Raw genomic sequence first — 17,481 nt, 5'->3', positions numbered from 1 at the left:
CTTCGCCCGCGAGTCATTTCCCATAAACGTCTGTAAAAACGTGAAATGGATTCTAGAACTTCATCACACTCTGAAACAAACCCCGTTATAGAGACACGAACCCATCGAACAAGTTCAAAAATAATTTGCTTTAATCAAGTCTCGGAAGAACAAACCGTGCCACATGATACAGGAGAGATGAGACGAGTGTGTGCAGCTTTGTCCTCACGGTATTAAAACCCCGATCAGAATCACTGCAACAGCTCAAGTTTATCCAATGAGATGTGTATGAGGTGAGGTGCTTGGCCCCCGAGTTCCAATACTGCTTAACACACCCTTGACCACCTCCCCTTGTGAAGGGGCGTTCCTTTAATTCCTTTATTAGTTCTTTGTGCGAATCGGCTCAGATGTAAAAGGAAAAAAAAACAAACAACGTTGTGTTATAAATGACCACACATCTATAGTGTAGTTAACATGAAAGGAACATAACGGTGCATTAAAGCGGTACCGGAGCAACACCTCATGCAGCGGAACGAAGTCGAGACTCCAGGAAAGAGTGGACGGCGCAAGCGTTTCGCAAATATACATTTACTGACCTCACTAGAAAACACGTATACAACGTTCCCGTATAAACGACAGGTGCTCCTCAGAGGAGACTGAACAGTACTGATCTGAGTCCATTAGCGAGCCGCAGTCACAGCGCCACCAACAGGGCTGGAGGCAGAACCGCAGGTCCGACAGAGTTCACAGCCAAAGTGTGTGTGTGTGTGTGTGTGTGTGTGTGTGTGTGTGTGTGTGTGTGTGTGTGTGTGTGTGTGTGTGTGTGTGAGAATTCTGTGCAGAAATGTTTTCCCAGGCTCCACAAGCACAGCCTGTGCATGTTTAGTCTTCATGAATATTGAACAGCTTGGCCACCTCGTTCAGATCAGCGTGCTCCTCTCCGTCTTTAATGATCTGGAAAAAAAACACGTCAGACGTTACTGATGAGCAGAGTACGAAAGAGTGGGAGAAGGGGGAGCTTGGGTGTGTTCAGGGACGATAAAGGAGTTGAGGTGAGAGAGAGGGTGAGAGAGAGAGAGAGAGAGAGAGAGAGAGAGAGCACAAGCGAGCGAGTGAATGAGTCTACCTTCCGGGCGATGGGCATCCTGTTAAAGACGTTCCACAGCACGATGCCGACCACCACCTTGTCTCTCAGGTAGAAGATCACTCCTTTCCCATAATTCTCCTGCTGTGTGGGCGGGGCAAGAGCTGCTGTAGCTGTAGAAAGCTCTCCAGCAACCGCCTCTGTCTCACTCTCTGACCTGATTCCTGTACCTGAAAACACACACACACACACACAAAAAACAGGCTTATAGACTGGAACATAAGATAATATGGTTCTTCGTGGCTAAAACTCAAAAATGACGATAGAATTCCTTTACTACACGCTGCATGGTGTGTGTGTGTGTGTGTGTATGTGTGTGTGTGTGTGTGTGTGCACCTGATTGCTCGGTAGCTGCTTTGGGTGTGTCCTTGGCAGTAGCTTTTGCAAACACTCCTACAGTTGGGAGACTGCTGTCTACAATACCGATGGCTTCGTACCCTACGTCAGGGCCCAGGTCACTCCTAACACACACACACACACACACACACACACACACACACACACACACACACACACACACACACACACAGAGAACCATGTCAGAGTCAGTGCTGTTTATTAACTGGACAATAGTAAAAAAAAAAAAAACAGTGTGTGTGTGTGTGCGCGTGCGTATGTGTACCAGAACATGGACTGGTGCCAGTAGGGCTTATTGGCCCCGGTCATGTTTTCTCCGGCGAGTCTGCCGCTCACCACGGCGTGATCATGATGCTCCACCCGCCTCCGACCCAGCTTGATGTCATAGAAACATGCAGCATCACCTGCCTGTATATACACACACACACACACACACACACACACACACACACACACACACACACACACACCCCCATCAGAATACAGTGCATGCTGTAGATAGCAGGACTGATCGCCTGTACATTATAAAGTCAAGGAAATAAGAAATTCTAAACTAGAGTGCAGATGGTGCCAGCTGTGAGAGGAAGTCATTCACACGCACCACCCAGATGTTGGAGCGCGCCTGCAGCTCAGCGTTCACCCGATACCCTCCGAAGTCCGAGTCGATCTCCAGGCCGGCCGATTTCGCCAGCTCGATGCTGGGCTCCAAACCCACGGCTGCCACGATGTGATCCGTCTTCACCTGAACACACACACACACACGGAAAACTTCAGCAGTGTGTAGAGTAACTCAACAACCTGCTATAAACCTCACACAGCTCACTCACCAGTCGCCCGTCTTTCAGTTTTATCTCCACTTTTCCGTCCTTATAGGACACGTTCTTAACAACGGCCTCCGTCAGCACCTGGACGCCCTCTGTCAGGGGTTAAAGGTCAGGAGAATCACACAATGTTCCACCTTATAGCAATGGAGACATTTTGTTCCAAACCCAGAGCCTGGAAACCATGTTAGACTTTGATTACTCTTCCCGTCCCGCTCACCTCTTTTCACTTTCTCGGTGGTCCAGTTGCTCAGGTACTCCGGTAGAACTTTACCCATGTTCCCTTTCTCCGGGAACAGCTGGATCACCTCCAGGCCCAGATCGTGTGCTACAGAGCGAAACAGGGTTAGGAGGTGGAATTTAAGAAGTACACACAGTACAATCACAAGCTCTCAGACTTGGAGCCCGGTTCTGGTCGCTGAAGGGTTTTGGGAATCAGTGCGATCCTCACACTGACGCGTGGCGTGAAATAGCCGTACTAATTAAAGATGTTTACTGCAGAACAGGACATTATAGCTCTTATTAATATTAATCTCTCGTTTGTTTTGTAGACTGTACACTTAAGTTTAGTCATGTCATTATTTACTGTTTAATATTATTCATCTATATGTTATTTCATAGTTATTTATAAATGTATTCATTTGATTCTCATACTCATCTATATTACTTAATATCCATCTCTATTATTTACTGACATTTATCTCTTTTTTAATCTATTTTTCATTTGTCTATTTTTTTTTTGTTGAATTCTATAATGCCGATTTATATGTCTTATTTTTTTTTTTATATCTCCGTTTCTCTTCGTTATTTCGTATTTATCTGATAAGTTTCTATTTATTATTTGATATTTATATTTATTATTGCTGCAGCAGTGACTCTGTTAAAGCACTTCCGGAGATGCGAGGAAACAGATCTGACTCATCGGCGCCTCCGCTTTGTCTTTGTGCCGCGAGCGCGTTTGACCCGATTCCTCGCCGTGTGACTGATGGCTCTGTGACGCCGTGTGGACTCACATCTCCGGCCCAAGGCGCAGGCCAGCTCGCTGCCCAGGAACCCGCCCCCGATGATGGCGATGGACTTCAGCTCTCGGGAAACTTTTTCCAGCGCTTTAAAATCCTCGATCTGTTCGGAAGAGTGACGGTTTCGTGATCAGTCTAATGGTTATTAATTATTAGAGGGAGAAATATCGTGTGTTTGTGCGATACACACCTTCCTAAAAAGCGTCGTCCTGTTCTTCACCTCTTCGCTGGCACGCTCAATTACCTGCAGGTTCCTGGGAACCCCACCTGCCACACACACACACACATACATTAACATCCACAACAGTGTGTGTGTGTGTGTGTGTGTGTGTGTGTGTGTGTGTGTACATGAGAGGGTTTCTTTTTACCTGTAGCAATCAGACACTTGTCATAGGAGATCTCAGTACCGTCACTCAGTCTAACTTTATTCTCCCTGACGTCCATGTGCACCACCTAGAGGACACACATACACATCACACAATTAGCTTCTCTCTCTCTCTCTCTCTCTCTCTCTCTCTCTCTCTCACACACACACACACACACACACACACTTTTGGAGAACTCTCTAGATAAAAGTGTGTGAAGTGGGAGATCTCTCACCTTCCTGCCTGTCAGCACAGACACGCCCCCATTTTCCACTATTTCCAGCTCACTGGGTTTCACGTAGAAAGAAGGAGGTTGGAAATAAATGCTGCAAATCAAACACACACACACACACACACACACCACAGATTCATATGAAATACTAACACTTCAATAGACTTCACACTGCAATTAACTAAGGATTCTCACCTCCTCTCTTTGCCGTTCCACTGTTTGAAGCGCAGCGTTTCCGTGACGGCGGGGTCATCAGAGAACCACAGCTCTTTGGACAAGGGAGGCCTCATGTACGGCAGGTCAGCTTCTTCAGTCACAATCAAAACCTGCGCAGAAAACAGGACGCTGATCCCACACCACAGAACGCCCGCGCAGTTCTTAAACAGCGCTCCGTTTGTGGTCTTGTACCTGTACTCGCTCTCGGTTTCATAGCACTACGAGTCTGTGTGATTATTTAAAAATCCCAATTCTAGTTCGCAGAGAAACAGATGAAATATATAGGCGTATAAAATACCAAAGATGTCTTTACTTATTCACGTTACCCATATAACGTTATCCTACATACGTTCGCTAAAAAGGAGCTGTCTCCCATAGGCAGCTCTCTGACCGTCATGTTGGTTTATCCTTTTTAACAGTCTTCACATGTGAAACTCAAGGCTAAAACCAAGAGTAGATGTTCAGAGCTATTTAGCGTTTATACAATCAATCGCTCGGTAAACAGGTCACACCTGGGTAACAAGAAACACCTGTCAGTCACATGTTCCAATATTTTTGCTTGCCTACAAATTGGATTGTCTGATACAAAATGTCCTACGGAGCGATGTGTTTCAGGTCGTTTAACACGTATACGTATAAATACCAGGAAATAAAATCTGAAATTCGAAACTCTCTTCTTTGTGTTCGTCTTTTGATCTCTTCAGTCAACAGCAAAAACAGATGAACTCGCCTTGCTTTTCCAATAGTTTTGGACGGGGCTATATAGGTGTAGTGGTAGAGCTGGTTTTACTCACCCGAGCACCAGGGTCACGGGCACGAATAGACCTCGCTGCTGCAAAGGATGCCGTTCCTCCACCAATCAGGAGATAAGGGGCGTGTGCTGGTACCTCAGGGAGGGCAGGTACGGCGGTAGCGGGTTCAGATTCTAAAATAAACACAAATAAGTTCAGAAGCCAGAAACTAGTCAATGACCGTCTTCCAAGAACAGCCATCTCTTCAACTCCAAGCTATACGTGCGGGGATGGGGAGGGGGGGGTATTTTAGAACAGGATTTTGGGAAGAATGGTTAATCCCATGTGTGAGTTCTTAGCGTTAACAGCTAGCGTTACAATTATCACACATTTCATCAAAAGGACCCGGTGACTCATCAACTTAGCAAATCAGGTGTGACCTCTGTGAACATGGGTGATCATCATGAGGAAATGAAGACCCACTATGAAAACAACCCAGAGAAAGTGGTAACATTATGTTTAAAAAAAAAATTGTTTGGTTCCGATCCAGTTAAAACTGGAATCTTACCACTCTGGGTTACTGGTGGAGTCTCAGGAACGCTTTCTGCCGCCACTTCAGGCACAGGCTCTGTTGGTTTTACCCGACGTGAAAGCAGAGAAAAATTAACCACAGTTCCACAAGTGAAAAAAAAGAAGCCATCAAACGATCAAAAGGTCCTTCATTTGTTTTAACATAAATACATCGCCGGGTCTCCATGCAGAAGTATCAGGCTTACCGCTCTCAACAACAGGAGCTGGAGGTTCTTCATCGACACTGGCTTCAGTTACAGGAGCTTCAAGAGTCGCTTCTTCCCCAGTTCGTTCCCCAGATTCAGAAACAAGGGCTTCTGGGACAGTTTCAGTTACAGATGGTTCTGGAGTAGAGTCTTCTGGGAAATTTTCAGAAGCAGGTTCTGTTACAGACGGCTCGGACACAAGGGCTCCCGGGTCAGCTTCATCTGCCGTCGGTTCTTGTGGAAGCTCGCCAACTGGAGACTCGTGTACGGGTTCCGAGACGTCCTCAGCCACGAGTTCTAATTCCACAAAAGGAGCACATGCACAAGATGGTTTGAGAGATGCCTCAGCGCTTGGATCGTTGCCTTGATGAGCATTTCCTTCTCCTTTATGGTGTATGAAATATCTCTGCGAGCCAAGATCTCATCACATTCAGCAGGTGCGTGCAGGTTCTTCTGTTGCTTTCTAGCGTGCTGGCTCGATCATCTACCTCACCAAAAAGTCCAGCAAAGGGAACGTAAACAAACTCACGAGCAAACTCCTTCCAGAGTATGAACTCCTTCGTTCATTTCCATGTAGGAAATGATAACGATCCAAAGACCAATCCACTCGCTTACTGTGTTTAAAACAAGCCAACAAAGCTTGTGGGAAAAGGAGCATACAAATGAAACCAAATCAAGTCCCAAGATACCGCACATGATGCCCAAACACAAACTTGAGACAACATTCACGTTAGTTTCTATTCAGGTTAGTTAGAGACAGAGGTGTTATTCACAACAAACTTTCAGAAGGAAAGGGTTTGATGAGCATGGCATGAGGGAAAAGTGAAAAGAACATCACCTCAGACCAACCATTTCTTCTGGACCAATTTTCCATAATCACACAGTTCAACCAAGGAACATGCGTAGAAACGTTGATGGTTGGATGAGGGACGTCAGCAGAGTCGTGGAGGACAAAATGATCTCACACACACCGTGAGGACAAGCGCTCATAATTAAAAGACAGAAATGGTGAGTGGTATGGTGAGAAGATGTAGCGTGTAGCTACAAACAGCAGGAAAACAGACAAAAAGTGCAACATGCGACATGCAGCGTTCCATTAATGCATGGTGCCACGTGAACCGAGAAAGGGTTCTACCGGTGTTAAGTTCTGAAGAGAGTGGTTCATGAGGTTCGACAAGCTACGCAAGTTCTCGTACAGCCCGAGTCTCAAAACGTAAGCGAGGCAGGAAAAGCTACGCGTCCGAGACATTGCCGTTGTGTATCGTGCATCTACAGAACCTGATGGTACGTTCCGTCGCGTCAGTAAGAGATGAAGGTTCTGGATCACAGGGGACAAGGTGCTCGACGCATCTCCAGCAGCTTGATTAGTGATCTCTTAATGATTCATCATTACACATCATCAACATACTGAATTACAGGAGAAACCGCACCAATGTTGTGGAACCCCCAGGAAACAATGCCTACCTTTTGGACCTCTAGCATAAAAGTTTACACACCCTTTTCAAGGGTTAGAGGTCTCAAGATCTTGATTAATACTAATCGACTTCCAGAATAAAAGTTTACACACCCCTTTCATGGGTTGCGTAAATGTTTGTCGTATTCCTTTTCCTGTTGTAGAGATTCATCGACAATTTATCTGCTTTAGCACTCAACTAAATAGACAATATTGTTCAGGTTACCGGGGTCTAGGGTGTCATGGTTTCATCCGTTTATGTTTTTCAATACTACACGATTAGGTGTAAATGTAACAAAAGCGACTGCTTTGTGTTTTTTTTTTTATGTACTGAAATAACCGCCCGCTTGCATCCCTCCCTTTCTGACATCCCACGACGTTCCGATTGTTTTACTCGGACTGTACTTGAAACAACGTCCATCCTCGCTACCGCATTTTAGCATGTGCTAGGCCGACGCAGACCTGCTAATGCACAAGAAGCAGAGAGAATGTAATGTCAAGCTAAGCACAGGTAAAGAGTCTGAGGTAGCAGAGATAGAACAATGCGTTTCTAATATTCTGCCGTTCCCATAAATAATTTACATTCAAATGAACTTCTTACGGCGTGAAGCTTATTTGCACTGTGATATTTGCAAAACTAAATAGCAACAGGACCGGGTTGTAGTTACGAGGCACTGGACGAATGTATTAAACACCCGTCTCCTGGGAAACCTAGGATGTTAGATCTGTTATTAGGTGATTGTATTGAAACATACCTGATATCTAGGGTATGATCTGAATTTCTCCAATAATACAAAACACTAAAAGTTTAACGGAAATTCTAACTGACTGATCTAGACAAAAGTTACAGAGAAAGGCATAAGAGCAATGTGTTTGGCTATGTGTGTGTGTGTTCAGGCATGTAGGAGTAATTGCATGGTGGAAGATCCTGTATAAATAACTCACCTTTTGTTGGTTCTGTCACTGCTTCTCCTGCAAGAGAGGGGAAAAAAGAAAAAAAAAAAAAAGAGAGAAAACACAGTGGATTTAAATTACACCCGTTGGATTATGGGAGGAGGATGTGTTGTTTTTGCATTATGCCTCATTCTGATTGGCTGCTGATATATTTAGTGAATAATCCAAAAAGAACGTTGAAACTTTGAAATTTTTGATAATCCATCATGAATCAGATCAATTCTGGAGTAGCACGCCTACCGTAAATACATTCCTAATTATATTCGACTCACTCAGAAATTATCTCTCTTCGCTTATGGACAGTTAAACACACACACGCACAAACACACGCGCTCCAGAGACTCCGCAAACATGCGAGTGCGTTCCCTCCGTGACCTACCCGTGACCTCCGGTTCTGTCGTTACAGCAGGAGCGGGACGTTCTGCCGTTTTCTGCGACCGGCCCTCGATTTCTGTGATTCGCTCGGAGAACCTCGCGCTGTCTGCCGAAAGGGTGCGGTAAACCTTCAACAATAAAATCATAATCAAAACACACACACACGAAGCATTTAGAAACTCTTTCACACCAAAACACTGCTGGGAATGTAAAATAATAATAACAATAATAATAATAATAATAATAATAATAAATCCTGGCACATGTCTAGGTGAGATACTGAAACTATCATTAGAAGTGCCAGGCTTTATAAGTATGCATTAATATGCAAATTAGACATACCTCCATGATCTCCGGCAATTAGCTAGATAGCTAATAACTGCTTATAAACCACCTCACATTTGTTACCATGACAACCATGCGCAGAAGCTAATACACTCCTGAGTAACATTGCTACCGTCCGTCTGCTAATCTCAGACGTGATTGGTCCAAAGAAGTCAAGCATATTTATTGACATCATACTAATTGCGCTCATACGTAGCCCCGCCCCCGAATCAGTTTGATCAGTTTCACTACAGAGAATTTTTAAACTGAGAATTTCACCGAAAATCGAACAAACAGCTAGCCTGACGTTCAACCAACCAGTCGGGGCGTGATACTCACATAGGCTCCACCTCCCAGACATGCCGCTCCCACCAGCACGTAGTATATGGCATTGTCCCCGGCTCCTCCCGATGGACCGGACGACATGTGGGTCTGCGGTCCGAACGCCGGCCTCCTGTCATTCCTCAGCACTGCACAAACAAACACCACAACACTTTAAAGCTGGAAGATGTTCAAGAGTCGACTCTTTAAAGTGAGTCAGATCATTGGACTCAACTCACCAATAAGAGTCGACTCTTTTGGCTCCCAAATGATTCATTGGCATTTGTTCTGACAGTTTCTGATATTTTCACCAGTGAGGTTTTTTCCACCCATATATATATATATATATATATATATATATATATATATATATATATATATATATATATATATATATATATATATATATATGTGTGTGTGTGTGATGGCCATCAGGCAACAAGGACAGGCCGCTTACCAGCAACAATACTGACCTTGAAATGTCCGCAATAATGAGTTTATATGTGCAGGACAAACATTGTGGGCTCTTTTTTTTTTTTGGTGCTATCTTTAGAACCTTAGCATATTTTAAATGTCTCTGCATCCCCTACACCTTTAGAACATCTCTAGGTCCTTAGTGTTAAAACATTTTTTTTAAAACCTTTAGAACATGTTCAGAACCTCATCATCTTTAGAACTTGTGTCTTTAGAAAGTCTACAGAACCTGAATATTTTAGCACATCTTTAGAACAACTTTATAACCTCAGTGCATGTAGAACATTTTAGAATGTTAGTGCAATTAGAACCCGAGTGTCATTTTAGAATCCTAGTACTGCTCTAGAACCTTAATGTCTTCAGAACATTAGGACCTTGGTACTGCTCTAGAACATTAGCATCTTTAGAATATTTAGAACCTTGGTACTGCTCTAGAACGTTAGTGTCTTTAGAACATTAGAACCTTGGTACTGCTCTAGAACCTTAGTGTCTTTAGAACATTAGAACCTTGGTACTGCTCTAGAACCTTAGTGTCTTTAGAACATTAGAACCTTGGTACTGCTCTAGAACGTTAGTGTCTTTAGAATATTTAGAACCTTGGTGTCTACAAAAACATCTCAGTGCTGGTCTAGACCCTTAGAGCCCCTGGAATGCTCTAAACCTTAGTGTCTTTAGAACCTCTTAAAATGCTTAGTGCCCTTAGAACATTATTTTCTCGGCTTCAGAACCTTTACTCCACTCTCCCTGACTTTTTATAAACACAAACTTTAACGCCATTAATAAACTGAAGAGGAGTGTAGCCCTCGGTTAGCTCGTCAGCCTGTTCCCTAAGAGATAAGGTTCTCCTAGGTTCTACGTGCTGGTTCTCCTGTAAGCCGTTTAGCCGCCGCCGGGCTGCTCGGGTACTAAGCGGAGGTTCACAACCTGCCGCGGCTCGGAAGTTAAACTGACAGGTAAGTTAGCTGGCTAACACACATGCACGCACACTCACGCGCTCTCTTCCCGGTTTGCCGACACAGTGTTGAGGAGGCTCGCGCCACCGGGGCCAGTGTATTCCACACCGTTTTACACCGGAACATTGCAGCTGGATTTTATTTAAGATAAACTAAAGACCACAAAGTCCCCACGCGCCGCCGTCAGCTTCTCACAAGGCCGGTGTGGTGTGCTAACGAGAGGGATCACCGTAAACATCCTGCACCCTTAGGACCTCTTTTGTGGTAGCTATTAAATTCGCCTGATTAAAAATCAGAACCGTTAACTAGCAGAACTCATTGTTGACATTGCTAAGTAATGTCCACGTAGCCATGCTAATATTAATTCTTTTACTAAAATTTAATACTATTCTTTTTTATAACGTATATCTTTTTCACTCGTGAATTGATTAAATGTACAATCAAATGAACGATTTTACCGAATATGGGTAAATATATATATATATATATATGTGTGTGCTTCTAGACACTAACATTTAAACTATAAAAATATACAAAATACATATTTCAGTTAAATTAAATAAATATCCTATAACTTTTCATTTTAACCTGGCACGTACACGTCGTCCTAAATACTAGGTCTTTCCTCCTCGAGCGTTTGACAGGCGGTTCAGAGCTGACCAATAAGATTCAGTCACACTCTCATTCATCCAATGAGATTGAGACTGGAAGCGAGGTGGAGCAGGATTTTTAAGGTCTCACAATACTCGACAACACAGAAGACGTTCTTCAGGTCATTCAAAATTTCTGCGCTGAAACTTCCGGGTTTCTTTCCCAGCCCGCCTTCCGCTGATTCTCATTGGCTATTATTCTTGCGCATAGCTTACCCATTGGCTGTTTTTATGTTCTATAATAAAATCGCGTTTTTCATTGGTGGTCTGGCAATTTATAGAACTTTTCCATGCTAGAGGTCAAATCGATGGATAATCTGGAATTACTTCATGCTTTACATATCTGAAATTTCTAACTCACTGTCTCAAAATTCTGATATACTATCTCAACATTCGCATCTATTATCTTAAAATTCTAACGTACTACCTGAAAATTCTGATTTATTATGTCAAAGATCTATTATCTAAAAAAACTACTTGCTATCTCAACATTCTGATCTATTATGTAAAAAATCTGATTGATCTATTTTCTCAAACATTCTGTTATATTATCTCAAAATTCGGATATATTAAAATTATGATCTATTATCTTAAAATTCTAACTTTTTATTTGAAATATTTATCTTACTATCTCAAAATTCTGATCTATTATCTCAAATTTTTTTATGTTATCTCAGAATTCGGATATCTCAAAATTCTGATCAATTTTTACTTATTTCACAATTGATATTTATCTCTAAATTCTCACTTATTGTCTCAAAATGTGACATTTTTCTTTGTTTGTTTGTTTCTTTCTTTCTTTCTCCTGACTCCTTTTTTACTTCTTTTTACTTATTCCTTGATAAACAATTTCTTTTTCTATCTATCTATCTATCTATCTATCTATCTATCTATCTATCTATCTGTCTGTCTGTCTGTCTGTCCGCTTTATTAGTCTGTGTCTTTCTTTATGTCTTCTTTTTCCTGACTTTCTTTCTATTTCTTTTTTGTTTTTTTGTTTGTTTGTTTTTAACTCGATGTAAAACGCTTTGAATTAGTGTAGTTAATGTTCATTATGTTATGTTAGTTGTCTTTTGCATTTAGTATTTGAATGAAATGAATCTGTCACTGAACAATGATTACTTGAATGGATAGTGGGGGTGGGGGTGGGGTGCGATGCCGTTTGGGACACAAGCGCTGAGTCCTGCGGGACTTTCCAAAACAACATGAACCCGGAAGTGCAGAGAAATGTGAGCGGACCTATACAACCTTTCCCCAGTTTGTCACTTACACACACACACACACACACACACACACACACACCGATAGCTTAACTTTCACTTTCTATCCGATATGCAGATTCCCCTCAGCCTGCACGCCGACCATGACATTAAACATTCAGGGTAACACCTGTTATAACGCCTGTTATAACCGCATCCGCAGAACTGCGAGCGCAGACGCTAAACCGCGGACTGTTTCTTTCCTGCTGCTGGCTGCGTTTCTGGGAGTTGAAACTCTAATCACAGCCGCGCTGCTGTACAGATTCACCCAAGAACTACACACGGTAACACACACACACACACACACACACACACACAGACGGAGACACACACAGAAAGAGAGAGCGCGTTCTTTCTTTCTTGTCTGTTTTTTGTGTTTATTTGTCTTATTTTTCCTGCTTTCTTTGTCGTGTGTGTCTTCCTGTTTCTGCCTTTCTTTCTTTTTCTATTCCTTTGGTATAGTCTTCGGTAATAAATATGTGCTGGGTAACATACCCTGTAACCTTACTGCATTATCCCGGGAATATCCCTGTAATGGTACTGTAATATCTCAGTAACATCCCTGTAACATTCTTGTAATGTCTCTGTAACGTCCCTGTAACATCCCTGTAACGTCACTGTAACATTAGTGTAATGTCTCTGTAACGTCACTGTAACATTAGTGTAACGTCACTGTAACGTCACTGTAACATTAGTGTAATGTCACTGTAACGTCACTGTAACATTAGTGTAATGTCTCTGTAACGTCACTGTAACATTAGTGTAATGTCTCTGTAACGTCACTGTAACATTAGTGTAATGTCTCTGTAACGTCACTGTAACATTAGTGTAATGTCACTGTAACGGCACTGTAACATTAGTGTAATGTCTCTGTAACGTCACTGTAACGTCACTGTAACGGCACTGTAACATTAGTGTAATGTCTCTGTAACGTCACTGTAACATTAGTGTAATGTCTCTGTAACGTCACTGTAACATTAGTGTAATGTCTCTGTAACGGCACTGTAACATTAGTGTAATGTCTCTGTAACGTCACTGTAACGTCACTGTAACGGCCCTGTAACGGCACTGTAACATTAGTGTAATGTCTCTGTAACGTCACTGTAACATTAGTGTAATGTCTCTGTAACGTCACTGTAACATTAGTGTAATGTCACTGTAACGTCACTGTAACATTAGTGTAATGTCACTGTAACGGCACTGTAACATTAGTGTAATGTCTCTGTAACGTCACTGTAACGTCACTGTAACGGCCCTGTAACGGCACTGTAACATTAGTGTAATGTCTCTGTAACGTCACTGTAACATTAGTGTAATGTCTCTATAACGTCACTGTAACATTAGTGTAATGTCTCTGTAACGTCACTGTAACATTAGTGTAATGTCACTGTAACGTCACTGTAACATTAGTGTAATGTCACTGTAACGGCACTGTAACATTAGTGTAATGTCTCTGTAACGTCACTGTAACGTCACTGTAACGGCCCTGTAACGGCACTGTAACATTAGTGTAATGTCTCTGTAACGTCACTGTAACATTAGTGTAATGTCTCTATAACGTCACTGTAACATTAGTGTAATGTCTCTGTAACGTCACTGTAACATTAGTGTAATGTCACTGTAACGGCACTGTAACATTAGTGTAATGTCACTGTAACGGCACTGTAACATTAGTGTAATGTTTCTGTAACGTCACTGTAACGGCCCTGTAACGGCACTGTAACATTAGTGTAATGTCACTGTAACGGCACTGTAACATTAGTGTAATGTCTCTATAACGTCACTGTAACATTAGTGTAATGTCACTGTAACGGCACTGTAACATTAGTGTGATGTCACTGTAACGGCACTGTAACATTAGTGTAATGTCTCTGTAACCTGTAACGGCACTGTAACATTAGTGTAATGTCTCTGTAACGTCCCTGTAACATTCCTGGAACAGCCCTGTAACGTTCCTGTAATGTTCCTGTATGGTTCCTGTAACATCTCTGTACCATCCCTGTACCATTACTGTATTGTCTCTGTAACATCTCCGCAGTGTTCCTGCAATGTCCCAATAAATTCCCAGTAATGTCTCAGCATGTTTGAATTCCTTTACTTCCACTTTCACTCTGACAGACCACTGAATCTCTGGACCATGACGTCTTCCCGACCGAGTGTCTCCACCAACACGGCCGCGATCCAGCAGCGATGCACACCGCAGGCCTGGCAAACTGTGACCTCATGATGCAAGAACTCCAGAACAGCGTGAATACGGTAAAAACTTCAAACTTACTTTAAAAAAACGTAACAAAATCCAATCCCATAATCATCATAGAGATTTGGAGCTTCCGATGTGGATGAGTGATGTGTCCTTTTAAATTCCACAGAGACTCTTGCTGGACATCCGCAACTCCTTATGGCAGAGTTTAGGAGGTAAATAATATGCACTTTCATGCTCAATTACCTAACATTGAATATTCATATCTCCATAATTGTGTTAAAGTTTCGATTACAGTCTATTACTATGATACCGTAAAGCTGGGTTTAAATTGCCCCGATGAGAATTTACAGATTAATATGAACACGTTTTATTACAAACATGAATTATATAGATGGATTCAGTAGGATTTTTGAAATATTATTCCTCAAAGCTGTAGTTTTTCCTCCTATTTTCCTCATAAGAAGCCATCCTTCTGAATGGAAAAAAAAGAAAACAGGCCGCCCAGGTGGGCCTCTAGTTGATTGTTGATTTATGGTATATTTCACAGAACACAATATCACCCAGGCCTTCAAACCAGCGATACATGTTGGGGCAAAGCAGGAGCTGAAACAGTATCACCATCCTCAGAGAACAGGTCTGAATAATAACATCCACTTGCTAATTCAATGCTAATACATCGCTTGATACTGTTCTATTTTCTAATTTTTCAAAGTAATTTGCAGGCTTTCTCTGGAATTTTTTATCCTGCTCCCACCTTCCAATAAGATATCCCCTTCCATACGACAGTGGATTAGTTTTATCTCAATTCAATTAAATTTTCATTTCTACCTCAGATTCTTTTCTTCGGCAGTGGGGTGGGGGGGGGGGGGGGGGGGGGGTGGTCTTGTTACCTCAGATATTATGTATATACATATATGTATATGCATACACATGTATGCTATATATATTTGTTTTGGATTTTTACCTCAGATGATTTCTTTTTGTGTATATCATAGACTTTTGCATTTTTACCTCAGATTTGTTTGGTTGTACCTCAGAATTACTTCAGGATTTTTACCTCGTATTTTTTTTGTGTGCGTGTGTGTGTGGGGGGGGTTAATTACCTCAGATATCTTGTATATACTTATGTTTGGATTTTTACCTCAGATTTGTTTGGATTTTTAGCTCAGAATTATTTTTGGGGTGGGGCAGAGGGGTGTAGGTTTACCTCAGATATTTTTTGTATATATAAGTATGTTGTATATGTTTTGGATTTTCACCTCAGCGTTGTAATTTTACTTCATATATTCTTTTGGAAGGATTTTTACTTCAGAGTTGTTTCGGCTTTACCTCGGAATTACTTTAGGATTTTATTCACTGCGTTTAAGCAAAAACCAGGCTCTATGATCTGGTGTCAAATTATTTCAAATGATGAATTTATAGTCATGAGAGTGGATGCCTTACCGCTACAAAAAAAAAACTTTTTTTTTTTAAAGGTCATACTTATTATTTAGTGCACCTTTAATTTCTTATCACCAGGTGATTCTCAGGATTCCAGGCTCACGTTAGAACTGTCGCGTCTAAACTGGGAGGTCCTGAGTGGACAGACTACTCAGGAGGGCCTGATGATCCTCAGTCCTGATGGAGAAATTGTGGTTCCTCAAGATGGGATTTATTTCGTCTACTCACAGGTCAACTTCATGACCTCGCACCTGGGACCTGATCTCCAGCTGGTCCAGTACTTATTCAAGAGAGCTGCATCACATCCGGAGCTGATGATGCTTGGTAAAGCTGGTGTGAGTCGGCGTCTTGATCCTGAGTCCAGTGTGGGTCTGTACTCCAGCCAACAGGGGGCGTTGTTTCAACTTGAGCGAGGCGACAGGCTCTCACTGTTTGTGAGCAACATGGAGGCCGTTCTCCTTCAACCAGAGGCAACTTACTTTGGGGCGTTTATAATAGACTGACATGACTTCTACAGGAGTTCAGGACAGTTTACTGATTTTGTCTTGGTAGTATTCACTGTAGCTCACTGACACAAAGCCCCTGGCTGGACAAAAGAAGCCAGAAGTCCAAATCCAGCCACTAAACAATGGCTCGAAAATAAAACTATGGAGTCACACAAGAAAATACTGATCTGATCTTTACAAATTTGAAACAGAATTCCGTAACTACAGTAATTTTTCATGAAAGTATTTTCAACAGACATTTAGCAAACATTAATGTCAGCTTCCTTAATAACACTAACATGCTAGCAAACTTATCTGACTAAGAGTTGTTTGGCTAACTAGCTACTCATAGAGAACAGCTACCTGTTATATCTAGATGGCTAGCTAATGTTAGCTAACCAACTAAAATCAAATTCTAAGTTGATGATAACGTTAGCCAAAGTAGAGAGCTAGCTAAAGTTAACAGCTAGTTATTCATGGTTAAGTTTGCTAACTAAAACATGAACTGTTCGCTAATTTGCATAGTGTTAACTCATCTAACTAGCATAACTCAGTATATTGTAAATAATTACAGGACTACAGTAAACCATACATATTGTTTTTTTAAAAGGTAAAAAAAAAATCATTTTTAAATTGTTTAAATATTTAAATGAGAGGAAAACATGCTGCTCAAAAGTGCGTGCCACCAGAGACTTAGATAAGATTTAAGTAGTTTTCCTTAAAATATAACATCTTTTTATTTTAAAATATTAAAACTGAAAAAAACTACTACTAGTGCATACTACTTAAAAAAGGTTAGGGGTTGTTTTCCCCTTCTCCAAGATACATGAAAATGCCAAAGGATTGACAGCAATCAAGTTATCTTTTCTTTATATAGATGTACATGTTTTAAATATTCAAATAAATCAGTAATCTGATACCGAACGTGTCTTGGCTGATTGACTTTAAGG

The 17,481-nt window shown here is 41.8% G+C and overlaps 2 protein-coding genes across 5 annotated transcripts; one reads left to right on the top strand and one right to left on the bottom strand.

The window, feature by feature from the left end:
• Positions 1-109: 109 nt before the first annotated feature.
• aifm1 (apoptosis inducing factor mitochondrion associated 1) lies at positions 110-10,724 on the bottom strand. 4 transcript variants are annotated; one of them, XR_008393689.1, is made up of 20 exons: positions 10,527-10,724; positions 9,086-9,216; positions 8,427-8,550; positions 8,039-8,065; positions 5,641-5,937; positions 5,433-5,492; positions 4,928-5,058; positions 4,113-4,243; positions 3,921-4,011; positions 3,689-3,773; positions 3,511-3,587; positions 3,315-3,423; positions 2,522-2,629; positions 2,308-2,396; positions 2,082-2,222; positions 1,746-1,888; positions 1,460-1,584; positions 1,106-1,293; positions 810-933; positions 110-775 (listed from the first exon to the last, which is right to left on the bottom strand). XR_008393689.1 is itself a non-coding variant. In XM_053676979.1 (19 exons), exons 1-19 carry the CDS (start codon positions 10,618-10,620, stop codon positions 862-864), a joined length of 2,223 nt encoding a protein of 740 aa, XP_053532954.1. In that variant the 5' UTR covers positions 10,621-10,724; the 3' UTR covers positions 110-861. The 4 variants fall into 4 exon arrangements, 3 of the variants coding, with proteins under 3 accessions (XP_053532954.1, XP_053532955.1, XP_053532956.1); XM_053676979.1 differs by having other exon boundaries at positions 110-933; XM_053676980.1 differs by having other exon boundaries at positions 110-933; positions 10,533-10,724.
• Positions 10,725-12,372: 1,648 nt separating this feature from the next.
• On the top strand, positions 12,373-17,450 carry tnfsf10l4 (tumor necrosis factor (ligand) superfamily, member 10 like 4). Its single transcript, XM_017459704.3, has 5 exons — positions 12,373-12,687; positions 14,522-14,659; positions 14,773-14,818; positions 15,154-15,240; positions 16,125-17,450. Exons 1-5 carry the CDS (start codon positions 12,508-12,510, stop codon positions 16,547-16,549), a joined length of 876 nt encoding a protein of 291 aa, XP_017315193.1. The 5' UTR covers positions 12,373-12,507; the 3' UTR covers positions 16,550-17,450.
• Positions 17,451-17,481: the final 31 nt, after the last annotated feature.

Source organism: Ictalurus punctatus, chromosome 28, assembly GCF_001660625.3.
Source record: "Ictalurus punctatus breed USDA103 chromosome 28, Coco_2.0, whole genome shotgun sequence".
NCBI classification, from domain to species: domain Eukaryota; kingdom Metazoa; phylum Chordata; class Actinopteri; order Siluriformes; family Ictaluridae; genus Ictalurus; species Ictalurus punctatus.
This window is presented reverse-complemented; position numbering and strand designations above follow the sequence as displayed.

Bases quoted from the DNA above. Each gene is read 5' to 3' on its own strand.
- aifm1 (XM_053676979.1), bottom strand. From the start codon at position 10,620: ATGTTCCGGTGTAAAACGGTGTGGAATACACTGGCCCCGGTGGCGCGA. The intron at 5,938-8,038 runs GTGAGTTATTTA...TTGTGGAATTAG, and splicing joins AGTGACAGAACCAACAAAAG to AACTCGTGGCTGAGGACGTC. The intron at 934-1,105 runs GTAGACTCATTC...TTTTTTTTCCAG, and splicing joins GGATGCCCATCGCCCGGAAG to ATCATTAAAGACGGAGAGGA.
- tnfsf10l4 (XM_017459704.3), top strand. From the start codon at position 12,508: ATGACATTAAACATTCAGGGTAACACCTGTTATAACGCCTGTTATAAC. The intron at 12,688-14,521 runs GTAACACACACA...TCACTCTGACAG, and splicing joins TCACCCAAGAACTACACACG to ACCACTGAATCTCTGGACCA. The intron at 14,819-15,153 runs GTAAATAATATG...TATATTTCACAG, and splicing joins CTTATGGCAGAGTTTAGGAG to AACACAATATCACCCAGGCC.